Source organism: Astyanax mexicanus, chromosome 18 (genome assembly GCF_023375975.1).
Source record: "Astyanax mexicanus isolate ESR-SI-001 chromosome 18, AstMex3_surface, whole genome shotgun sequence".
Lineage (NCBI taxonomy): Eukaryota > Metazoa > Chordata > Actinopteri > Characiformes > Acestrorhamphidae > Astyanax > Astyanax mexicanus.
Window position 1 is genome coordinate 41,363,328 of NC_064425.1, and position 26,981 is coordinate 41,390,308.

At 42.1% G+C, this 26,981-nt stretch overlaps 1 protein-coding gene across 1 annotated transcript in view; it reads left to right on the forward strand.

The window, feature by feature from the left end:
• The window catches only part of chd7 (chromodomain helicase DNA binding protein 7), a 68,742-nt gene that overhangs the window by 6,884 nt on the left and 34,877 nt on the right, over nucleotides 1-26,981 (forward strand). Inside the window, exons 2-3 of the mRNA XM_007245094.4 lie at nucleotides 9,972-11,965; nucleotides 18,200-18,633. Of these exons, the coding sequence (XP_007245156.3) occupies nucleotides 10,139-11,965; nucleotides 18,200-18,633 (2,261 nt within the window). The 5' untranslated portion in view covers nucleotides 9,972-10,138. The remainder of the gene's footprint in view (nucleotides 1-9,971; nucleotides 11,966-18,199; nucleotides 18,634-26,981) is intronic.

Below are 26,981 nucleotides of genomic sequence, written 5' to 3' on the forward strand. Positions count from 1 at the left end.
TAAAAAGTAATGCTTTGTCATCTGGGACATAAAAATTTCTTAAAGGGACATTATTGTTTATCGCCATTAATTTGACAGTATAATTAATTAATTAATAAGTTATTGAGACAGGTAGAGTAACCCCTGTATTAATATGTTGTGATGGAATTAGCTGGTCTTGACAATATACAGCTCTAATAGGAAATGCAAAAATGCAACAAATAACTGATATTAGAAACCTAATATTTCATAATTTAGTCATAATACGGTATTTATAACCTGTGTTCTGATTTCTTAGTTATAATCTTCGTAAACAGTCATTATAAAATCGTCAGCCTGAGTTCACCTTTTAATTCCTGACGGCAGCTTAGCTCACAATATGAGCGATCTGACCACCCCTGGATAATTTCTCAGCCCCAGGCAACCATGGGCTCACAACAAGCCCCTGGGACGTACGTCCCTAACCACCCTGAGGGAAAGGCTCAAATCTGAAAATAGCCTCCGAGCATGTTTCTGTGCCTGCACTCCCTGGCATTGATCTTGCTGCGTTCTCATCCTCTTTCCTACATGCTTTTCTGATTCGGTTATCGGTAGTTAACCGTAGGTTGTCTCTCTAGACTGGATTGTGCTTCAGGAGAAAAAAATATGTATGTGCTAATGAAGATACTTATATTGGTATAAAAACAATTGTTTTCTTGCTTTCTTTATATTGTTCTTTTACCAAACATTTATTAGTGGGCCCTACACTATTCAATGCTTCAGAACTGCTGTAACTGCTAAAATTGGGCATGCAAAGATTGAAAAAAAAATGTATTGCTTACAGACAGCGTTCTTACTATTTCTGTCCATAGTCATGTTTTTCCTTTTCATTCTGACCAGACAGGACGTGCATCTGGTAAAAACTTCCTCTCTGAATAATTTCAGCTGTATAAGCCTGTGTGTTACACGAGGGCGGGAAGTCTACATGAATGTTCTGCTGCAGGTTCAGGAACATAGCAAAAATATAGCATCAGATACTGTGTCTCAAAATGTTCAGAGTACACTGTCAGTTTACTGGGCATGGATCTGGGGTAGTCCTCACTGCACAGTGTTCTGATAATCCTCAATGAGAGGAATCTCCTGAAATTCATTGCCATAGATTATAGAGTCTTTAGAGTCATAGAATCTTTTTGGAAAGTATAGTTTTCTTTGCATTATTTGAGATCTAAAGTTTTGCATCTTTTTTGTTATTTCAACAATTTTTTAATTTTCAATTTGGGAGAAATGTTGTCCATGGTTTATAAAATAGAACAATGTTAATTTTACTTAAACACATACCTATAAATAGCAAAATCAGAAAAACTGATTCAGAAACTGAAGTGGTCTTATTTTTTTCCCCCAAAGCTGTATATCATATATGAAAACATTTTATACAATAGAAAAATTACCTCATTAAAAAATTGCACCTTCTAAATGATTTAAGTCAAAATAAAAAAAGGTGCATGAGTTGGTACCAGTGTAGTTTGGATTCCAGAGTGAGACAATAAAAGGGAGTGTAGTATTGTGTAAATTGTCACATGTTCTAGTAATTAAAGGAGCAGCATGACTACCATGCCATTAAATTTCCACCAAGAGTTGATTTATTAATTTTCGTATTTTATTTTTATTATATACTTTTGGTCATATTGCATAATTTCTGACACCAGCATATCAAGTAATGGGTTTTTCAGTCATATCACCCAGCCCTTCCAACATTTTCTATCTATTTTCATTTTGATTTTGCCTGATCTGTGGCTCTTGGCTTTACCAAGTGTATTTATTAAATTACATTAGAAATTATTTTTTATTCCTCAGTTTACATATTTATTCTTAATGTTCTGCTTTTAGGATTTTGTTTTTAATATTTTGTTTAGTTATTTATTTTTTATTTTTTGCATCTGTTGATTTGAACATTTTAGTTAATATTTTGGCCTCACTTGGTGCAAATAAAGGCTTGTTGATTGTTTTCACGTCAGGCAGAATTGTGAAACAGGGTAGGAAAGGGTATTTGACTATTTGTACGCTGGTGTAGAAGGGCTGATATTGAATTAGCTTTAGTAGTGGTCGTAAACACTGGTGGAATCTGATCTAAGGTCAACACTGTTACTTCACGCTGCTTTGAGAATATTATTTCCACATAATACCGATCTGGAGGATTCATTTAAACTTTAAAACCCTGCAGAACCAAGCTGCACATAGCAGCTCTGTGTGTGTGGTGTTTTCCCCTCTCTGCCCTCAGTGCTCTGTGCTCTCCCTACTCCGAGAGGAAGAGGGAGCCTTTGTGCCTTCTTGCCCCAGCTGACCCCGGCAGCAGGTCTTCGGCTGGTGCGCAGACGAGTGCCAGAGGCAGGCAGGGTGACATTAGGGCCTGGGAGGAAAGGTCAAAGTTCCTCTTCTCTTCCTTTTCTGTGTTTCCTCTGTCTGACGTATCTTCCGGCTCTCTGCATACCGCCTGTCCCAAAGTCCAGAGCAGCAATGTGTGGATCGTCTTAGGATTTGTCAATTTTTTTGTATAATATAATATAGTATAATCTAAGCTTGCTAGAATGTCACTGTGTTGGTAGTTGTGGAAAATGTTTTTTTTTTACTTTCTTTAATGCTCTGGCAATCAAATATGATCCAATGTTATCTGTGGATAAAAAAACCTGATTGTTTTTGAATATTATGCACTTCATGCAGGGAGCTCAAATCCTTCTTTGTGATGAACCCAGCTGTGATTCTGGCTAGGATAAAACCGAAAACAGCAGTGCTGTTTAGCACTTTCATTACACAGCATGGACCATTCAGACAGATTTTGGCTACTTTCACCTGCTATGTGAATGTAGCCTTAGTGTATGTGTGTAGAAGCTCTACATCAATCAAAGGTTCTGTACACTCACTCATCTCCACTACAGACATGCTTCTTGATTGTTCTTCTGTGAAATTAAGAAACCTTTGTTGCACCTTGTTGATCTTACCTATTAATAACGAAGCCACGCAAGCCACCAGGTCTAGAGCTCATTACATCCCGTGTATCACACTCGCGCCGTCTTTGAGCTTACTGTAGATACACCCCCCTCTTTCCCTCTGTCCAAATATACAATGTGTATGTGTGCTATGTGTGGGTCTTTCGCCCCCTCTCCCTCTCTCTGATATAAATTATGCCCAGCTGCACTCTTCCGGGGGTTGCTGGAGAGCTGAGAGGAATAAAAGGACGCTCTGCTCTGGGTGAACGTTTTGATGGCCCTGTTATGAGTGGGGGGAGGCCCCCGCTTTATTTTCCTCTTTCCACCGCCCTCTATTTTTTTTCTCTTTTTTTTCCCTCCTCTTATGCCACGATGCACCTTCTGTGTGTAGAAATCAAACTGAAGCGAAGGAGAGAGCGGAACCATAGGTGGTCCGAGCCCCCGTGTTCTCAGAACAGGGCTTTAAAGCGCTCGCTGAAATGGGAAAATTGTGGAGGAAAGATTGGTTAATCAGTGACTTACTTGCAGAGTGCATTAAAGAGTTAGGCGGTGTTAATGACGGCAATCACACACACTTGGTGGGCCATTCCTCTTAACTCCCCACTACTACCCCCCTGCTCCCCCACCCCTTTTACCCTTATCCCCTTTACTGCATTCTTTTTTTTATGCATATAAGGTTAACCCTTTAAACCCTGCTGGACTGTACACTGGCCTGTACTTGCTTAATTGTTTGCATTCACACCAATGCAAGTTATGTGTTCGTTTCCTATTAGTTACTGAGCCCTTTGTGCAACATATTGATTGATTTAAAGCAGGTACTGATTTTATTTAAAGTAGATATCAAATTAGTTTTGGTAGGTATTGGAAAGTTTTGTTATAAATACAGAACCATTTATTGTAGTAAGGAAATAATAATTTGTAGTAGGTTAAATAACAACTATTTGTAGTAGTTACTGGAGCATTCTCTAATAAATACTGAATTGTTTGTAGTAGTAAGTCATTTGTAGTAGGTAATAAATAGTTTGTATTAGGAATGCACAATTATATTGGAATTATATCAATATTCAATGATGTGGACCGTATTCCAAACAGATACTGGCTTATTTATTGTATGCCGGAAAAGAACCAAGTGGTGCTGCCTGCTGTACTATAATTGGCCACCACTGACCTTGCTACTTTGAAGCTCATTGATTTAGTTATACCGTTCTAGTCTAGTCTCTATAATTTATAATCATCGGCATTAACAAATATGAACAGATTTAATTTCGCATATTAGCTTTCTCAAAATTCTCACATCAGTGCATTTCTAGTTTGTAATGTTATCATTATCATGGGCAATGTATTGTGATTCATCATATCACGATATTGTGATTGTGCTATACTCTATATATCACAAGGCAATTCTCTACTGTACTTCATGGCATCTGTGTTACTAAAGAAAATAAAATTATTCACTGCAGGTTTACCCTTATTTATTTGATTATTGTTACCTTGTAGAGTAATAAAGCAGTAATTTAAGTTAAATTGCGGGCAAGTCTTAGGAACCTTAGAGTGTCTGTTATAATAATACTGATATTGCGATACCAATATTTTGTCCCATACCTAATCAGCATTAATGTGACACTGATTTGAAGTTGGTCATTTGCACAGAATAATCAGTCATGTGTAGCATGAACAGTCATTTAATTTTTTTCTTCTTCTTTTTTTCGTAAGCCATGTACTAGGAGATAATAAGTCAGTGTTTGAAATAATTCCTATAGTCACGTGTTGTGTAACTGTTATAAAGCAGAGGACTTTTCCAGTTTAACTTCAAACACTGACCCACAGGAATTATCTGAGTCAGGGAAAAAAAATCTAAAACTAGTAAACCGACTGTGCAGTATTCTGTACACAACCTGTCATTGGACATCCTTTAGAGATCTGACTGGCATTTAGAAACAGAAGTGTGCACGTGATGTTGGCTGTAATCTGCTTCTATTCAAAGATCTATTGAAATTTAGTCGTTCTGGTTTCACTGATGTTATCTCTCCGATTGCTGTGGCCAGACCAGCATGACGTGCCTGTAGAAATCAGAGACTGATAAGCGTTGTGTAGTCTGCATGGTGACTTCTGGCTTTCTGGGGTCAGTAGGTCATTATATTATGTTATATTAATGTTTTTTTTTTTTTTTTTTTTTTAGAATTTATGCAATAAAAAGTAAGAGTGCAATACTCAGGATTAGATACTGCATTTCGAATCTGAAGCTTGTTTTCCCAATGTTTGCGTATGATGGCTTACTTTTTAGGGCCTTTTTAAACCTGGAATTAACAACAGTTTCATAGCCCGTATTCTATTTACACTTGTCATTAAAATTGTTCTCTATTGTGACCAGGTACAGAGCAACTACAAAGTTTAAAAGACGCCGAAAACTTTACCATACACTTTGCCATCCACTGGAAATTTTTTAAATACAATAGTCCACAACAAAATATCAGAAAATTATAGTGGAGAAAAAAACGTATGTCTGGTTAATGTTTAACATGCTAGAATGTTCCATTTGTTGTCATTTTAAGAAAAAAAATGTTTGTTTAAACTTCCAGTAGTACTTCCCAGCACTGCTTTAGCGGGTATTTATCTTTTTAGACTGCTATTTAGATCTGTTTGCTGTATAACATGTTGGTGTAAAGTTAGTGATCCAACATGAAGAAAAGATTTTTAAAAAATAAGCAGACATTGCAGGTCTTGTAATGTGACTTTCACGTGTGTGCATTGTGGTGATGTGAAAACAATATTGTGCTTTTAGACCATGTTGGCATGTTCAGTAGTTAGTCCAGGTGTATTTTAGGCCCTGTTCTGCCTCCTCTCTCTGACCTGTTAGAAAGTTGCAGGACGTCTGGGCTGTCACCTGTGGGAGTTTTATTGTGTACCTATCAGACTGTTTAAAGCTCTGGTATTGTTGTGAAAATGAAAGAGGATGGAAAGTGAGATGGCCATTACCAGCTCTATTATGCCCAGAGGAAATGCCGTCTGTTCAGTTTTTAGGACTTCCTGCTCTGCTCCCTGCTGTTAGTCACATGGCTCTCCTTTTTTATGCTTTTAGATGGGTCTTAAATATTTTTCTATTTTTCTAGTGCATGATCTGTTTATCGTGATGTCAGTACTTAAAGATCCGCAAGATGTGTTATGCAGTGTATAAGAAGTCTAATAGTTATGGTGTCCTATTTCAGTGGATGTAAAGATGAATTCACAATCATTATATAACATTAAATAACCTATTGCAATATTGTTGCATTGTCTTGCGGTAAAATGTGATGCATATAGTGTTATGACAATGTAGAAGCCTATCTAGCTTTCTCTCCGTTGCTGTCTAGGTAACTGATAGTGTGTCTGGCAATCTTAACTGTCCATTTGTCTGTCTACTTAGCCAACTGTCAGTCTGTCTAGCTCTAGGTGGCAGTTTAGCTTACTGTTGATCTGATCTGTGCTATGTTGCTGTTTGGCTAACTTTGTCTGTCTAGCTATTGGCTTGGCTAGGTCTCTTGCTTCCAGACTCCTTGCCTGGGATGTAACAGTCTTTCTAGTTATTTGTCTGACTGTTGCTCTGTCTAGCTGGCTGACTCTAGCTGTCTGGCACACTAGCTAGCTGGCTGACCTTTTGGCTGTTTAGCTCACTAGCTAGCTAGGTGGGTGGCTGGTCATCAAACTAGCTGACTGTCTGGCAACCTAACCAACTGCTTTCTGTCTAATTATGTAGCTAACTGTTAATCTGTATACATTTTTAACCCAGCTGGCTATCTAACATTTTTTTTATTTAGCTTATTCTAAATTTGTCACAATCTGACTCTCTAACTGGCTGTTAGTTTAGATAACCAGATTGTTTTCTAGCTAGCTATTTAGTTGTCTTTCTGTCTTGTCTGTCCATCTAATATAATATTGCTCCCACCTAGCATGCCTGTTTCCTGTAAAACACCACCAAATGGGAGCAGTGTTATGAATATAAACATTCTAATTTTTTTTGTAGATCTTCCTGTAGTAAGTAAATGCATTGCTACAAGTTTAATACTGCAAAAAAAAAAAACATTATTTAGCGTTACGTCGGTATTGGTGTAGTAGTGTAGACTTGTGTGTTCATGCTCCTCCCAGCTCAGGGCAGACCAGGCTGCCCACTCCCAGCGGCTGTGTAGTGAGTAAACTGGGTGCGTCATGGCTCTCCTGCTGCGTGTGACACACACCTCCTCGTCTTCCTCCTGTGGGGCGTGGCCTGGGGTGGGGAGCCGCTCTGGCTTTCAGCCAGCTGTCACTCTCTGCGGGGAATTGGGTGAACGGTCAGCACTGTCGGCTTAGACACCAAATCTCATCACAGGGATTCAAATTTGCAGCTTCTGCCCACCAACACCCACACATCCTTCACCCTTGCGTGTGTGTGGCGGGTCATTATAGCTAGAGTAGCACCAGAGCTCTTGTGATGGATCTTCTGAACGGTGTTTGATTTATGGATGTGGTTTTAAGGCCTGGAGAACACTGAAGGAACTCCTCTTCCCGCTCTTACTCAGAGCTGTGGAACCATTAAACCTCCTTCCTCCCACAGTCTGCTTACACTTAGGGCTGGTCATACGCCGGAGTGTCTCTAGGTCTTGGATGACTGTGCTCCACCCACAAATGCGTATCTTCCATGGCTGCAACGATAGTTGACATAATCGACAATGTTAAATGTAAAAATTATAATTCTTTTGTTTTTTATTTAATTAGTCAGCAACTATTTGTGCCATAGTTTTAAAGTCAAAAACAGCTGAATTTGGGATTTCAATTCCTTTTAAACACACAGGAGATGTTTCGATATTTAGTGAGATATTTAGTAATGGAAACAATTTAAAAATAAAATTATGAAATAGTTCTGATACCATTCTTTTGATATACAGCTTTATTTTTTGTTACTTTACTTTTTCATTTAAAATAATACTTAATTCACACTTATTAAAGTGGAGCAAGTGTATGAACCAATCCTTTTTTATTCAGTTAGTGTAACTGAACAACTCCATCTTTTTCCTTTATCTTACTATGTTTAAATACTTTAGAAGGTGTCTATCTCAGGAATAAAAAGACAGTTTTTTTTTTTTTTTTTTTTCCCTTGAGTATCATTCAGAGTTGTCCGATGTCGTAAATGCTACTCAATAACTCATTGGTGTCTAAGGCATGGTCAGTTAGCATGTACCAAATACAGAATCCCAACAGTTTATTACTGTTTTGGTGAATTTCCTTTTTTTTATGTTCATAATAAATATGTACCCCTCTCTGTGGGGCTGTGCATCATGAGAACCCATATTTAAGTGGCATAGCAGTTGGCATACAATGCGGTTGAATCCCTTAAAAACTCCGGGACAGTGATTTCCACCAGTGGTTTCCAGTGGACTGGTTTGACATTGGTTGCGTTGGTCTATAGTTTGGTCGTCAGTAGTTTTCATAATATTGTTCATTGTGTAAGAGTGTGCTCTGTTTCAGCGGGGTGGCTGTGAGCTGTGATATTGCTTTACAGGAAGTTCTGACACCTCCTGTCACGCTATTCTACCAGTGGCTCTTTACAGATGGGAAGTTATCTTGCATTACTCAACCCTCTTTTGTCAGTCTCACTGATCTGCGACAGGAAGAAGGCTCTGTCTAAAGGGGGGGCGGGGGGGAGAGAGTCCTCTGTTATCTGAAAAAAAATAAGATGCTGTGGATGGAGTGATCACCTGGAAGAAGACTGAAGTTGTGTTGCTCGTGAAGGAGCTGTAGATCTGGGTGGTCAGTGTGCAATAGCATTAGCAGCTGCAGGGAGGGAGGAGCACTGGAGAAAACTGGAGAAATGGGGGTTGGGAGAGAGGCCAAATGAGGAGCAGAGGGAGGAGCAGTAAGACATAGGGGTGTGAGGGGTGGGTGAATGGGTGTGTTGAGGGATAGGCTAGAGAGTTTGTGAAGTCGAAGATATGCATTCCTCACCACCCCCACCCACCACCACTGCATGCACACACTCAGTCCTTTATTGGTCTACTACACACACACACACACACCTCACCAATGCCGCCACCATCATGAACCTCTGCCTGGGTTATCTCTCATCTGTTTAACGTCCCTCATCCACCTTCATCTGATTACACCATGCTGGCGCAATCTGGTTAAGACACCCCACATGCAGTGATCTGTTTGATATCTTAGATTTGTTATGGTTAATAGTGGGTATTGATTTGATATTACTTATTTTGAGAACATTGATGGTATATAGTAGGGCTTTTCAACACAGGAGTCTGCTGGCTGATGTTCTGAGCTGGGTCACTGTTCTTTTTTTTAGGGCAAACTGGCTAGGGTCTGGCTACACATGTATCTGAAAAGGCCTGAGTTTGTTTTCAGGAGTGAGGACTAGGACTAATGAGTGGGTTTGGTAATTAACCTTTTAAGTTGTGGAGAACAAATGCTACATTTATTTTCTAATACCTGCAGATTCCCTGTTATAATATGCACACACATACACAGATGTGTGCACACGTGCCGCCTGGCTAAACAAAGAGCATGCCACGGCCCATTTCAGGGCTGTTTTGGTTTCAGCAGGTGGGAGCTTTTCTTGTGTTCCCACATCTGCCTGCCTGGCCTGGCCTGGCAGCTGCTCCAGTTTAACTACTGCCGCTGCTTCTGCTGCTCCTTCACTTCTAGATCCTTTTGTTCTTTCCTGACCAACAATTGTAAAGAATGAATGAATTTAGACTCTGTTTGTGTGTGTGTGTCTGTGCGTGTGTGTGTGTGTTTGTTCTTTTGTTTGGAAGCAAAAGGAGAAGGGTGTTGGGGGTAGGGATTATAGGTTGGCCGAGAGTCAGTTGCAACTGACTTAACTGAAGGGCGGATGGAGGCGGGGGGTTCTGAAGCAAAAAGGCTTGCTGGTTCTCAGCTGCACTTAGATCTCTCAACAGCTGTGCCCCAGTGGCGGAAGATTTAATAAAGCACAGTTTGAAGTGGGTAAAATGGATGTTGCTCACCCAGGGACTGTTATAATTCTCTCTCTCTCTCCTTCCTTTTTGCTAGGTCCCCTGTAACCTGACTTCGCCTGACGCTGCGTTCTCCAAGAGAATTAAGGAAATATGGAGTGACATGCTGCAGATTAGTTAGCGGATTAGCAGCTTTGAGGACATCCACCTCTGTGTGAGCACACATTTCCCTGTCCCGTTGCACTGCCTGTCCGGCGTGACGCCATGGCCGACCCAGGGATGATGAGCCTCTTTGGGGATGAGAACCTATTCCCCGATGGGCTCGATAGTCTGGGGGACTGTGGCTTCCCCCAAGGCCAGGCAAATCCCATGAGCCAGCCGATGACCCATGAACACCAGGGCTATGGGCAACTCCCCTCTTCTCTGCACCTCTCAACACCTGCTGTTGCTGGGCAGCCGAAGCTTGGCCACCACTTTGACCATTTCGGTCAGTATGAGCAACACAAGATGCATTCAATGGAGCAGCAAGGGACGCGGATGATGGGAAACGGCCCAGTTAATGGCATGTCATCCCCGCATTCGCGGTACCACGCTGCCCCTGTTGCCCACAGCGGAGGACCTGGAACTCCTGGAGGGCATCATGTCTACCCAGGTGCACAAGGAGATGGAAGAGGCCAGTCGTTCCCGGACGGTGGAGGTGCCTGGGGCCCTCAGTCCATGCAGGTACCCGAACAGGGTCGACCCCCTTTCCAGCAACAACCAGCGCAGCCACCTTCTCATCAGCATGGCCCTGCAGGACCACAGGGTCACGGACACCAAATGGCACCCTATATGGGGCATAGTGAGTACAACATGCAGGGTCACAACCAGACGCAAACTCCTCCAAGAATGAACCACTTCCCCCAAGGCATGCCTCAGGAGGCAAACCGTTTCATGGGTCATGTGGGAGTTCCGCAGAATCCCAACATGGCAGGACCTGCCATGCGCCACCCCACACAGGCACCCCAGCAGCATCAGCAGCCGGGTCAGCAGTTCCTCCACAGAGCGGCCCAAGGCAATGTGCATCCAGACTCCGTGGCCGGCCACGGCTCGCCGTTTCCTCAGAGTCCATCTAGACCACAGCAACAGCCGCAGCAGCAACAGCAGCAGCAGCCATCTCAGCAAGTCATGGGTGGCCGGCCCCATCAGAACATGGGATTTAATATGAACAACCAGCCAGTCTCCAGCAACACTGTAAACAGCTCAGGGCAGTATCCTCCCTATCCTCCATACGGCAACCTTAATCAGGGATTAGCCAACACTTCAGGGATGAGTCCCAACATGAGCCTTACCACCAGCAGCAACAGCAACCCTAGTGGTCCTGTGGCCCAGGTGCAGCGCTACCCGGGCCCTGGGGGGCCTCAGCGGTACCCCGCACCTGGGGCCCAGCAGGGACCAATGCACCAGCAACCACTTCACGTGAACCAAATGACTGCCCAGCCTATGCATCCAGCACAGAACCAACCCTCGACCCAGCCGAAAATGCAGCAGCAGCACCTCGCCCCTCCGCCTCAGGGATCTTACGGTTCTCCCCCTTCCATGTCGCCCATGAGGAACATGGCCACTCCTGCAGGCACTCCTCCACCCCAACAGGGACGCCCTCCCAGTGCAGGTCTGGGGCCAGAAATGGGTGGATTCCCTGGCGTTTCACACCAACCCCAGGGTGCGATGGGCCACCCACAGAGGGGACCTACCCAGCAGCATTCACACCCCCAGCAACTCCCTCATCCTCAGCAGCACCCGCACCCTCCTCCTACACAAATGTATGCGGCCTTGTCACCCAACCACAGGGGCGCGGGTGCTCAAGGTAGACCAACCAACCACGCAGATGCGCAGGCCCCGCTCTCGCAGCAAGCGCCGCGAGCCGGGCAGCAGCTGCAGACGTCTGCGATGCCTTTCCAGCAGCTTCAGCAGGTGCGAACCTCTCCGAATCTACCCACCCCACCAGCGCACCTTGCAGCGCACCACCAGGGCTCCCCGCCACCTCAGCATGGCAGCTGGGTCCCTACGCACCAGTCACCTCCGCCTAACCACCAAGTGCCTCACATACAGGTCAGTGAAGTGGCTCAGTTTTAGGTTTTTGATGATTTTGTTTTTCTGCTTAATAAATGTTCTTTAGTGTAAATAAAGAGCTGTCAATAGGATAGGACTCTCTGCATCAGCATGAACCTATAGGTATTAGGTCTGTGCAAAATTCTAAATTTAAAAAATATAATTCAGTGAAGCTGGATTTAAATTACAGGAAGTGGAATTGAATTCATTACATTTTTTGTCATTTTGCATTTGTCTTCCAAATTAAAATACAGAGACTAATATTAAACATACATCAACATAATTTTGATGAAGGAACAATATATTAATTTTAAATTAACGAAACTATTAATATATATCAAAGTAATTTTCAGTGTTAAAGTTTGGACAACCATTTTTGGATTTTCCATTCAGGAAAATTAAGTGCTGTTCTAGAATTTTCCACAATTTAAAAGTAAGCACAATTTTAGTGATCTGTTTTATAGAATGTTTTTGTTAATTTTGTAGCCATTCAATACATTCTGAACTTGTGTTCAAATCATATGTAATATATACCTTGATTAAGTTTTATGAGTTTTATAGAATTCTAATTGTACTTTGTGTTTGTGTGTGTTTGTGTGTGTGTGTGTGTGAATACATATATACATACACACAACCCTGGTTGGCACAATGGTGTAGGCTACAGTTGAATAAACCCTCCAGTTTTGAAAAGTGGAACTGTGTTCTCTGTATTATGTAGTCCCATCCAATATTTTATTTAATGTATGCTGTAGTTTTATTCTATTGGCAGTATATCTCGACAGGAACTAGGTGTGTGCACACGTATTTGCATATCTGTGTCACAAATGGTTTCAAATTAAGGTGCCATTATTAGAAGGGATATCTGCAAATATGTGTGCCCATAGTGTGTTTTAAAGCAAATAAATGTATAGGTGTTGTAAGTAGTTTTAGGTGGTGACTGTCTAAGTACTGTTAGCATTATCCTAGCATATCCTGTTGACTTGATTGATGGACTGAATCTAGGGTTATTGATTTAGTTATTTTTGGTCAGTCTTATTATTATTTTTTTTTATTCATTATTTTTACTCATCTCAATTATATACTCTTTCCTTTTGTTTTTATTCTTGTTTTTTTTTTACTGGAGTTGCTCATTTAAGCTCATTAAATTATTGAGGTTTGCACCCCTGTTGGGCTGGTGGGTGTGTAGGCTGATATATCTTCTGTTCTGCAGGTGGGTGGTGGAAGGTGTGTTTGAGGGTTCCACAGTGGAGTGTTAGTGGAGCCCCCGTGGGTTTGTGTGGGGTGGGGTGGGGGGTATAGGGGGAAATGGATTTTTACAGCTGTTTATTTCCTCTTTGCTGCATATCCTGGCCCTCCCCGAGACACAGGCGCCACTGCACTAATCTCCCCCCACCGCCCCAACACACACACACATATATACACACACACACACACACACACACACACACACACACACACAGCTCCCACCACCACCTCTGAAGGGAAAATGCTCCCTTCCTGCTCTCTCTAAGCATCTCTCTCCTCCCCCGTCTGCCCTCCTTCCGCTCTCTCTTGTTCATTCTTTCTTTTTCTCTTCCCCTCTTCTGTTCTCTCTGTGCCTCCTCTACCCATACCCTCTTTTCTCTGTTCATTCTCTCACCCATTCTCTCTTGTATTTCTCTTTTTTTTTTGTATTTTCTCTCATCTGTTTCTTTCTCTATATCCATCTCCCTGTCTACGATACTCTTGATACTTACTCTTTTTCTGTTTTCTTTCTCGATCTGTCTTTCTTCTTCCTCTACTTTCTGGCTCTGTACATTTGTATCTGTCTATACATTTCTGTCTCTCTCTCTCTCTCTCTCACACACACACACACACTTTCTCTTATGTATCTGTCTCTGTGTAGCTCTGGCTTTCACTATCTGTATCTCTCTCTGTTCATTCTGATTCTCTCTTGTGTCTCATTCTCTTGTTTCTCAGTCTTTCTCATGCTGTCTCCATTTGTATGTCTAGCTCTGTCTGTCTCTCATTTCTCTCTCTCCTGTCTCAGAGGACTCATGCGTGAGTTAATGGCGTTCAGCAGGATGTGTCCTGTAGGGCGGGTAGAGGAGGGGGCTGGTGGTGGAGCAGCTCTCGATAGCCCCGGCTCTGTGCAGGTCACGTGATCTCCGGGCCATTAGCTTGTTTTGCACTGAAAGGCTCTTTCTCTGGTGACCCATTCACACACAATGGCACTCTGAGTGTAGCACTCCTGTCCACTGTGGAGCTGCTGCTCCTCTTCCCCTAGTATTTTTTTTTTCTCCCTCTCACTCCAGCATTTACTCCAGTGGGGCCTGGTGGGGTGTTTTTTTTAATGGTGTCCTGATTATAAACTTTGGTGGTTGACATTTAGGATGTCAGTATTAATTTGTCTTACCTCACATGTGACCTAGATGTAAGGCAGTGTACATCGCTTCAGTGCATCTCCGTCTCTGACTGTGGGTTAATAAGCCGCTGTTTCTTTTGTCTGCTTTATGAAAAGTGCCCGAAGGTATGAGATCGTTTTCTTTTTTTTGTATTTTAACCCCGCCTTCTTCCTCCTCCTTTCTTATGTGGTTGGGTTAATAGTCACCTTCAGACCAGCTGTGCCGGTGTTTAATTATTGAGGTTTGGTTGTCTAGTCATGGTGCTTCTCCAGCTTTAGGCAAATATTTGATTAGGGATATGTGCTTCATTTATGTCCTATAAAGGTTGGGCTGTATTCTCAGGAGTGCAGAACACAGCCTATTACAGCTGCCACCACTTTCTGTACATCCATGTTTTTTTTTTTTGTTATATTCAAGAGAAGCTTAAGTGGTCTTCCGTGTCAAATTTTCAACCAGATGTTTAGCAGTAGAACCTGTAGGCAGAGCCAGACTTAAACTCCAACAGGAGACACATCCCTTCTCCCAGAGTGTTTCTCAGACTGCCTTTATTGAGTTTTTACAGTACAAAGAATTTTCAACCTGGATTCCCAGTTTGTCCAGTAAATGTAATATTACAATCTCGGACACGCTATTTACAGGACGTGCATTGTGCTTTTGCCAGATCACCTTTTTATATCTGGTACTTAAATTTTTTTAATTATTTATTTTTATCACTGTACATCCAAACTTTTTATTTTAAGGTCTGTTGGATGACACTGTCCTCATAGAGCCCTGAGACGATGTGATGGGAAATAAATGAGGCTGACTATTCAGTAGACTGGGGTTTCTCTACTGGAACAGACTTCCTATTGTGGCATTTGCAGCAACAGTTAAATGGGTACCAAGCGTAGCTGTTCACAGCCACAAATACAGACGTGCTTGCTGTTCACGCAAAGTAGTGATGGCATGAATCTTTAAGAGAAGAGCCTTCACAGTTTTACCTTTACTTTTCTTGTATCCACATGCCTGATCTCTTGATCCCGACCAGTCCATTTTCAGCCCTAAAAGCTGTTCATCTCCTGAATTTGTGAAATATTGTTCTTTATTTAGTTAAGCTGAATAAAGCTTGTTGCCAGCCTCTGTCTGTAATGGGGACTTTTATTTTCACACATTTTGTGTGGTCGTATTTCTTTTGTCTCTTAGAGCTGCAGTAAAATATACAGTTTAAACGGCTTGTTCACTGGTTGAGGGAATTATTACTATAAAGCCGCTGCATTAAAACTGAACTCCACACTGTTTACACTGGTTACAGTTACTGATGATTTAAGTTATCGATGCTGTATCAGTGCTGATAGAATGCCAAAACAATTTTTTAATACGATATGTCAAGGTCTTTTATACCCCAATGTGAAGCAATAATAATAATAAAGATTTTGGTGTTAAATTCTGAAACTTCTGTGATTGTGGTTCACCTCTGCCCTGAGTGTTTAAAGTAGCCTGTAGAAAACCCAACATAAATAAGAAGCCCGTTAAGATCCTGTCCCTGACAGAAACGGGCTGAAGTTCAGGCTGTGAATCTTTAAGATAGCGTTTAGATGAGGTTTGGCCCAGCGCAAAGCAGCCAAGTTGTCAGATGAATTGGGTGTTAGCTCATCGCTGGCTTTTGCTCTGCGAGAAGGAGGGGCGGCGGGAGCCTCCGATCCTCTCCTTCAGGGAGTATTTAGCTCTCGGCGCGAGCACTTTGCCTGCTAGATTAACTGACACGTCAGTCTCCCCCGTCGGAGAGATGAAACTTTATATCAAGCATATCGCATTCTGGACGGAGGCTGTCAAATTAGAAATTCAGAGAGCGCGTGCGTAGGGCCCATTGTCATTCATGCGATTGATTATTGGGGAGGTCTTGGCAAGAGACGAGACATTTATCCGTTAAGGCAGAGGCAGCATCCTCCCCTCCGGTCCAGCTGGTCTAATGACTGGGCTGGGTGTTGGGTGTTTTCTGTGACCTTGTGATTGTTTTCGCATGCATATCGCACCCTATTCCCCTCTTATAGTTCGTTACAGGAAATTTGCATTTAACCACGGTGGTGTGGTTTTTAGACTCCTATCAAAGCTAGAGCGTGCCATGCAGTTCAAAATAGGAGGAAACTTTACTTTACTGAGCACCTTTTAACAGAACAGTCGACCAGAGTAAAAGGGAATGTGGCTTGAAGAAAATTTAAATAAAAAAAAACTAAGCAAGAAAATGAAACAAACATAACAAAAAGCTCTTTTTGTTTATCCGTGGTAGGTCTACAAGAATTCAGTTTTGCAGGTGTCAAATTAGGGCGACAAAACACAAAAGGTCACACCTAAACATAAAATAGACATTATTCAAGAAGACAGTCACCTTTCAGCTTCAGTCGTGAATAAATAACAAACAATAACAGACTTAAATAACGGACAACAGTACAAAAACAAAGTATTTAGAAATGTTTCCTGTAACAGAATACATAGGACTGTGAAGTGGTGCTGCACAATAAATTGATAGTCATCACAACATTAGTATTTGTCACTAGTATCATCTTGAAATAAAAAAAAAAAAGCTGCTAAATTAAAGTTTAGGAATTTAAATTTATAACAATCGTGTAACTTGTAATGTAACTGTCAAACAGTTAAAGTAATAATCATGTTGGATTATCAACTTCTGTTTAAGATCACAATATTGCAGGGGGAAAATGCAATATTTGTTTTTCCTCAAACCCATACAGTTGCACTCTGTCGGTTCCCAGAATCCTCCCCTTCGTTTTCATGTTTGGATTCTGAAAAAGCTCTGACAGGAGGTGAGGGTGTTTAAGATGCATGAGCCTTGCGAGAGTTGTGGCATATTGCGGTAAATTTCGCTGATGATTCGCTGTCCATAAACGCCTTACACTCCACCCCTCCTTTCCATTTTAAAGTATAGATATAATTTATTAGTGCCATAATGCCTCAGGCCCATCTGCTGCTGGGCCTCTGGGCAGCTGGACGTTCTGCACAGCTGCCACTGTGTTTCCTGTCAGGCTGCCTTTGCTGTAGACTGTAGGAACCAGTGGATCTAAAACTGCTGCAGGGAAGATGCGGAGATAAACAGGTCTGCTAATGTCGAGGCTAAGCATCCAGCTTACCTCTTTTCTTTTCGTAGTCCTTTTCATAAAATTTTGCTTACTTTTTCTGTAAATGTATTGTTGACTTTTGTTTAAGAAGTTCTATTTTAAGTATATCAGCCGTGTTTGCATGTTTCTTCGAAAAATTCTGCCACTGATTTTTGTGGTCTGGATTCAATTTATTTCTTAATGACTTCCATAAAGATCATACACGTGTAGTTGACACTGTACAGTAAAACTGTTCACCACCTCCACTCCAGAATCTTCCTGAATGTTTTTGGCTGGCAGATGTCAATCTGAAAACAGCTTTATAGGTTTTGGATCTGGTTTTCATAAGTTATCTAGAATTTATTCATGGCTGTGCTGTATGAACTGCTTTGTATAGAGATAAATAGACCGGAAAGGAACGGTAAGGGACAGCCTTGGTGTACATTTGGCCCTACAGTAAAGAAAACCGGCCAAATATGTAGTACAGGCTGACGAATGTTGGATAAGAGTCATTGTGTTGATTCATTGCTAGAAGAGACCAGCATCCGATGGGTTAAGACTTAAGGATAGAAAAAGAACGGCAGCGGATCATAGACATCAGGAAATACTGCTGCATCTGGATCCATTCTCTAGCATGTGCTCATGGATGCATTTCAACTGTCTAAAAAGCTAAAGAACGTAACTGACCTTTTTTTGTTAAAGTGAAAAAAATCTCCTGTCCATTTCATAATGCTAACTGGTATTCTCCTTCTCAATGGCAGCATTCCCCATCAGACCCCTCTTCAGAGTTGACCGAATCCAGCAAGACACCTGCCTCAGGCCAGAACCCTCAGCCAGGCAGCTGTGACGCACAACAGATGGAGAGCGAGCAGAAGCCAAAAAAGAAGAAGAAGAAAGCTAAGGTGAGCGAGGACCCAGAAGGGAAACACAAGGTCAATAAACTGGATGGAGGAGGAGGCTTGGGGGAAGATGGAGAAACTGGACTGTGCCCCACTGACAAGTCTCCTGTAGAGAAGAAGAGCAAAAAGAGACCAAAGGAGAAGGAGGCCAAGGAACCGAAGGAGCCCAAGACTCCAAAAACACCGAAAACTCCCAAAACACCCAAAGAACCTAAAGAACCCAAGGAACCTAAGGAGCCTAAAGAGAAGAAGGCCAAGGCTGCCACTCCTAAGCCGAAGAGCGCCAAGAAACCTAGGTATGTCTATTAATATTTGCTGTATTGCAGTAAAAAAAAAAAAACAAGGGGGTGAACCTGTGCTGTATATAGGCAAAATACATGGCTGATGATACGATGCATATAAAATATAGAAATGAAATCTTGAAATATTGAAATCTGAGTAAACGAGAGGTTTACTTTTTAATACGATAATAGCGGTGTTAAAAAATTGCTCATTAGATTTTGCAATGTTATACCATAGCACACTGCATCACTGGCATCAATCCTTTAATGGCATCTAGAGCTGCAGCAAGTTTTTGGCAATTAATTATTCTTTTTAAAATGGCAAAAGAGCATTAATGTTTTGCCAAATAAGTGTTAATGATTGACATTTTAAGTCAGATTGTGCTTTGTTGGTATATCTGATGGGATGTTTTAAATGGTAATATATTAGATTTATCTGTAAAAAGCTAAATGCATTTATAGTGTTCAATTTATTAAAAGTTGCAAAAAACAAATTCAAAAACAGTGTTCCACATTTTGGCCAAAAACTATTTGTTCTGTTGCATCCCAAATGGAAACAGTCAGTTTTAAGGAATTGTTAAACTTTGCTAAACATAACTTTGCAATACCTTGGCTGACATGCTTTAAAGCTGCTTTGAATCAGTTTTTTTATAAAATGAGGAAATGGGAAGAAAATGCATATTAACGCTCAGTTATGTGACCTCAGAGTGAATAAAGTGCCACAAACTGGTCTTAGATTTTTTTTTTTCTTTCAGTGATCTGTTTTCCAGCGTCCAGTTCGATGGAGGCGCTGATGGTCATGTGATCATCCGGTTCACTGAACTGTAGATATGTTTTCTAGGTCGTCTGGTATGGTCTAGTGTCTGGTGGTGGCATGGTTTTCTCCATCCAGACTAAAAGCATGGATAATGCTAAAGGGGTGTTTTTTAAATATATACATTTTTTGCTTCTTTCCCAACTTTGTTCCTAACTTCAGCAATTCTACTCTTATTCTACTGAGTATCCCAGCCTTTTAAATCAGTCAATGCAGCTTTTTTTCTAAACCTACACCTGTAAGAGACTTCATTAGCAGCCAAAGTGCTGTACAGATTAAAATAACATGTATGTAAGAATTGTGCAATAATGCACTGCCCTGTCACATGTCATGGGATAGCAGTACGTAAATTGATCCTGAAATATTAACTTCAAGACACTGCTTGGAAATATCCATACCTGTATAAGTTCAGAAGTGCTGTTTTGTTGTTTAAGTTGAACACTGGTCAGTATGCTTATGCTTAGGTGATTGGAATCATATGAGTTGGAGCAGCAAGGCCTGGTGGTAAATGCAGATGGATGGGATGTTCCATTTCCAAAGTTTTGTAGGCATTTATGAGAAAAATGGCAGACTCTATTTACAGACTCCTGGTCTTTCATCATTGCAGTAAAATATGTGCTTGGGTGTATAACCACTTATAGCCTCTCCCAATTTCCCTAAAAAAGGGAATACATGTTAACAGTTGGCCAAAGTGTCCATTTTTGCCCCTGCGCAGAAGAAGGTGGTAATATGAGCTTGCTGAGGAATGTGTAACCCCCTACTCCATGCCCCTCCCCTCGCAGCCCTGCCACTCCGCCACTCCTTTCATCTAAAGGAAGAGGGTGGGACCAAAGCAAGCAGTCAGCGGTGCCTCTGCAGCACGAAGCCAGAGCAGTAGGTCATCTCAAGGGGGAGGGGTGGTGGAGTGTGGGGGGGGGGGGGATATGGGGGAAGGGTATGTCTCCATTCAAAATGGCACAAAATGGTAGTTAGTCCATCAGGCCGTGTCATTAATCATGCCGGCCTGGATTGGGCCAGATCTCTTCCAGTGCTGGGGGGGGGGGGGGGGGCGGGGGGGGGGGGGTGTGGTCTCTCCCCTCCCCTCCCCTCCTCACCAAAGAAATGGGCTACTAGGTTGAATCCACATAGCACACAGTCACACATGATTAGCCTTGGTCATTTGTTTCACCCCTACTTAACATGTCTCAAACATTAGGAATACCTCTCCAGCCCTCTTATCGGGTCTCTGCTAACCCACATTCAACTCAAAAGTAACCAAATCCCACTATATTTAATCACTTTGGTTTAAACATGGTTAAATGTGGTTCCAAACATATCCACAATAAAACCATGTTTGACTGGATTAAAAGCAGATTTTACCAATATCAAGCCATATTGGTAACTGGTGCTGTATTTAAATATAATTTAACCTCAATTAACCAGATTTATACCAAATTTGACTATATGAATATATTTAAACCAGCATCAGCCATATTGAACCGCAGTTAAACTTAATCTAACCCAATATAAAGCACATTTAACACAAAATTATCCATAGTTAAACCAGGGAGATTCTGGAACAGAAAGGGCAACACAAGATTCTGAGCAGTTTTGTAATTCAAAGGCCGTCTGACCTTGCTTTTGTTGGCTTTCTTATCCAGCGGGAAGGTAAAACTATAAATAGTCATTCTGCCTTGTGTGGGACCACACCCAGGGGTTACATACGAGTGTGCGCACGTTTTGTTTTTGTACATGCAGCCATCAAACACTTCCCAGTCTCCTTCCGCCACTATAAGTGTGTGTGTGTGTGTGTGTGTGTGTGTCCCCTAGTGAGAACACTAAAGTGTTTTGCAATGCAAATACACTTCTCTCATCCTCAATTCATTGGCAGGTTCCCAAGCAACTACAGCAAATCCCCCCTCGTTTTAGTCACTGAGACCTTTTATTTTTTTATTTATTTAATATTTTTATCCGCCCCTTCGTCTGCTAGCAGCACAAGTACCTACCCCGGTGTGCAGCCGCAGTCATTGGCTATGCAGGCCCTCCGATCTGATCTGGCGTTGACGCAGAAGCACAGGTTATCTCATAAGTACATCCTGTACACTCAGATCTGCTAAACCACAACAGTGGTGGTTGCATAGGAAGTGCAGCAACACGTGTGTTTTGTGTGTGAGTAAGAGTGAGTGAGCAAGCAAGAGAGAGAGCGCACGAGAGCAAGTGAGGTGCATTGCACTTTTAGCTCAGTGGACCCACATGCCTGGTTGGGCTCAGGCCTGGCTGATTATTTGTCCTCAAACAAGCACCATTAGCTCCTCCTTTCCACCTCCACCTCCTCCTCCAGCAGGAAAGTTTTTGTGACATTGACAAAGCTCAAAGACAGTGTGTTAGAAAGAGAGAGAACACTTAGCAGCATCTAACTAGCCTACTTCCTCCCACCCCCCTGTTTTGTTGTGTCCTTTCTCGTCTGCCAGGCACATCACACGTTGTCCCACCAGGGGTTGGTTTGGAGATTTAGGGTGTTTTCCAGCTTTGGTGATCAGACGCCCCACTCTCCCTCAAAAGAAACAAAGGACGAGGCAGAGCTGTCAACTCTATAATACATTTGACTTAAGGCCAATTTAAAGCAAATTTTACCATGTTTAAACTACATGTATTTGTGTTACCCATATTTAATCCAAGTGTAATCTAATTTATACCACATTTCACCAGGTTTTAACCAGGCCTGACTAAATTTAAACTCATTCAAAACAGATTTAACCGTATTTAAATCACATTTTGTAAATGATTAAGTCGAGGTTTTCTTAATGTAAATAAAAAAAAGTATAATTTCATCACCTTTAAACATTCATAACAGATTTAACCGCATTTAACCACATTTAACCAATATTTAAACCACATTTAACTATTAAATAACAAACTGTTTGCCACATTTAATCAAATTTATACCACGCTTGACTATATTTGATTATGGTCAATTAGAATAAATTTGAATAGAGGCCTAATGCTGCTCCAGCCAGTGCTATCCCACATTGTGCATTTCATATTTGCCATTAGGGGTTGAGGGTGGAGTGAAGAGGTCACATTGTCACCACTAAACTTCTGAACATCATCAAAGCTTGGTATGTGAACGACCTTGGACAGCTGAGCAGGCATTGTTTAGAATGATGATGAAAGTTGGTTCAGCAGCCGCTGGCACCTCAGATGCTTTCACTGCAGCGCTCACTTTCGTTTTTTGAAGGAGATCACAGATATGCAGCATGCAGAGTTGCAGAGCAGTTTATTGTGGTAATTTTAAAAGTTTGTGGCTTTCCGCTTGTACCTCTTGTTTAAGAAACGAAGCTGTGCTTTAAAATAACCACCTGCTCACTACACAACTTCTAGTAAGAGAAGCATTTTTAGCACTTTTACCTTAAAAAAAAAATAACAGTTGCTAAATCACTGTGGTGCTCCGCTGACCCGTAATGGGTAGAATAGCACTGTTCACTTGGTACTATAGGCTCGGCACTGGGGCTACAACGATTAGGCTTGTCTTTTAGCAATAAGACATTATGCTGTGAGTGGAGGAAGGTTAGCATACTAGTAGGGAAGCTCTGTCCCCATTTTGATGAGATCTTTGCAAACGCGAACAAGCCAAAAATGTTTTTTTGTTGTTGGTCTAGAAACTGTTCAGGATTTTATCATTTAAGGTAAAATATTTTGTTGAAATGATCTGTCCTTCAGTTTAGAGTATTTTGGTTTCTCCATGTTAAAAAAAAAGGGAGGCTGGTTTTGTATGAGTGGATATAACTGCCCTGTGGTACTGCAAAGACGTCTACAGAGTGAACTGATTTGCCTGTAAAGGCTGGCGAGAACTTGTGCAGTTTTATTGTGCAGTAGGTGCAGTCCGGGCCGGAAAAACTACAATACGATAATTACAAATCATAAAATAACAAAACATAAATAAGGAAGCTTTAAGCCACTTAACGTTACTCTGGCTTCTTTCTCCCATGTCCTGCAATACTTTACGGTGATTGTGCTACTCCTTAATATGGGTATGGATCCTTTGGTGTGTGTCCTGATCTCAGTAGAGGCTTGGGTAATAAACCTGCCTTGTCAGTGATGGTGAGTAATTGAGTGATTCCACAGCGCTAGTGACCTTGCTCAGACAGCCCAAGGCGCGATGCCATCACCTCCTTCTGACTCTCCACATGCTCTCGCACACTCACTCTTTCTCTCTGCTTCTCTCACACACACACACACACACACACGCACACTTCTAATTTCTGCTTAACACGTTCACTCACTGACTGTGTATATACCCACACACTCACTGCCCTTTAACTCTCATTATCAGGCCTGTGCTCTCGCTCTCTCTTGCTCGCTTTCTCTTACACTCCCTCTCTCACTCTCTCTGTAGCCCACCCTGTCCCCAGTGTCTTGTATCTCTCCTAGTCTCTCGCGCTGATATCTAGTGAGGCATTTCCCCTTTTAGTTCAGTTACATTTTTCAGTGGTTTTGTTCCCACGCCCTGTTGATTCCCAGTTGTGGGGAATCAATGTGGGTTCACAGTGTCCTTGATCTTTATTTTTATTAGGACAGTTCAGATTGCAGATATTTCACATTTTCTGTCATAATGTGTATAATAATGCAAAATAATTTTATGCTGACTTCCAGCAACCTTAGTGGGGCCCCTGAATATACAGGATGAATCCTTTGGGATTCCTGTGCTATCCTTTTTAAATAGTCTCCGTGCTATCACCCTAGATACCACCTGGGATACCATAAGAACCACTTTAAAACTATTGGGCCCCTTAGTTATACATCATGATTCCTTTGGGCCTCCTGGACTAGCCTTCCTGAATTGTGTTTATGCTTTCACATCCCAAGCTATACCCTTGGGACCACGTGAGATACCGAAGCCTCTTGGCAGCACCCAAGAAGCCACCCAGGATACCATCCACAAAAAACCTTATTATGCCCCCTGGCTGTACAAGGCGAATCCCGGGGGGTTCTTGATTCCCACTTTACAAAGACACAACTTTTTCAATGATCTGCTTCAGTCACATGCTAACGTGAGTGTGTGAGTGTGTGAGTTCAGTGGTCAGGTGTTGAGCGGTCTCTTCCTGTAGACTCATCCCCCACCCCTCTCGCGATTTCCTCGCTAGTGTGTGTTTACGTTTTCACTCGTGCGATGGCGACTGAAAAAGAGCTAAGGGGTGTAAACAGTTCTGTGTGTAAGAGAGCAGCTGCTGCTGTTGGTGTGTGTGTGTGCATGTCTGGGGGAGATGGGGGTGGGTCCAGTTGAGGATGAGTCATCTCACCGGCAACGGCAGGTGTCCCATTAACCCCCTGGCCCTCTCGTGTGTGTCTCTCTCTCTCTTGCTCCTTCTCTCTCTCTTTCTCTCTCTCTCTCTCCTATGGCAGAAGGGCTCATGGAAATCGGCACTGGGCCGTGTGTCTTGCCCCCTACCCCTGCCTGCACTCCCTCCTAATGCCAATTAGACCCTCTAGCTCTCTCTTTTTTACACACACAGCACATCCTGTGCACCCTTGCCTGAAATTATATTAATGTCAGTGTTTTTAATCGTTAAGTGGACAAAACAGAAATAGAATTATTCCATTGGCTTTGAGCTGTGGAGCAATGCAACTGAATAATCTGGAATGATGATGCTCTATCCAATACTTTTGTTTTGGATAAGTTTGGATGACCTCATTAACATTCTTGTTGGTTGCTTGAATGCACTCAAATCCTCATAGAAATGTTTTTACTTGGACAGTGGATATGGATGGTTCATCCATCAAAAGCAGGTTAAACTCTTTCAATACCCTGGATTTCAGAAGAAACAGTTACAAGCAAGTGTCCCAATACCTTTACCCATGCAGTATGTTAGCCTAGCTCTGCAATTACAACAGTTTTTGCATGTTGGGTGAATTACCATATATTACAGGGTTTTACTCTGTCTTTAGAAGTAAGGGAGGGGGAATCGTACTCTAGTGCAAAGTCGCTCACCTTTAAAGCTTTGAACTGCTCCCTGACCGCTGTGATTATTCAGAAAGGTCAGGCCATCGAAAGAAGCGAGTGTGATCTCCCCTCACCCCTCCCTCTCTCCACACACTCTCGCTCCACATGCACTCGCGCTCTTCATGCTCTCTTAGCTCTTGATTTTTTTTTCTATCAGTTTTTTTTTCTTCTTCCTTTTGTGCATCTTTTTTTCTTTCTTTTCTCTTTCTTTCTTTTCTGGCTGTGTTTGCTGAACGGTGACAGTATGAAACCCAAAGCCACAGAGCCAAGCCTCGCTGCTGCAGGTGCTAGCGAGCGAGAACGAGAGAGAGAGAGAGAGAGAGAGACTGACTGAGGCAAGCAGATGGCTTTAGCCAGTGGCGTCCAGCCAGAGGAACAGGTGCGGGTCACGTGACCGCCGGTTACCAGGGCGATTTGATTGCTCTTGGCGTGCGAATGAAAGGAGAAGGGGGGCCCTGAGCGGGCGAGCAAGCGCCGGAGCCTCCAGGGCATCCAGTAATCTGTGGCAGGGAGAGAGCGGCACTCGGAACTGGAAGTGGAGTTTCGGAAAGTGTGCTCCTCTATGCTCTTTACCCTCCCACCCCCGCCCAACGCTTTCTTAGGGTATTTTTCTCTCTTTCCATCTTTTTATTGTAAGGTCTTTTTAAGGCATTAAGGTTCTAGGTGTTTTAGTTTGATGTCAGTATTTGGGAACTGATTTAAGTTATAACTTTGAAATAAACTTTTATTTCTTTAGCGCTTGTTACAACTAATGTCACAAAGAAGCTTTACACAGATAGTCCAAGAGTCCAAGCATTTTATAGGTAAGCACCACAGTGATGGTGCAAAACAGTGGCATGGGAAAACTCCTTCACTAAGAGGAAGAAAATGTGGGAGGGCCAAGGCTCAATAATAGGACCCCATCCTCATCTGGTACACTTGGATAGCAAAAACAGAGAGGCATAGCTAATAACCAAGTTCTTTTATTGAGTGATAACTAGAACTTATTCTGTATGTGTCTGTATCTGCTATATGTGGGTGAACATTGGCTTTATGCAAGTGGTGTAAGTGAATCAGCATCTGCTTAAAGTAATTCAGTAGCAGTAGTGAATGGTTTAGTATTTTAAGCAGTTCAGTTGCCGCCAAAACGACTCAGTAGCTGCCTTGACCGAGTAGCTGGCTGTAAAAAAAAAAAATTAACGTCTACTATAAATAATTTAGTATATAAATGGTTCAGCATCTGCTTGAAGTGGTTTAGTTTCTGCTGTAAATGGGTTGGTATCTTGTGATTCAGTGACTGCGGTAAGTGCTTTAGTATCTGCTATAAAAGATTGAGCATCTACTATAAATGATTCAGTATGTAAATGATTCAGCATCTGCTGTGAAAAGTTTATATTTTCTTCAATTGATTCCCTAGTTGCTGTGAATGATTTAAATATTATAAATGATTCAGGGCATGATGCTAGTGATTCAGTAACAGCTAAGTAATTTACACTGGAAAGCATTACTAAATTTGACCAAACATCATTTTACGTTCTTTTTTTTTATGAATAATTTTGGTTGCTGATAATTCAATGTAGCCTTAGTTAG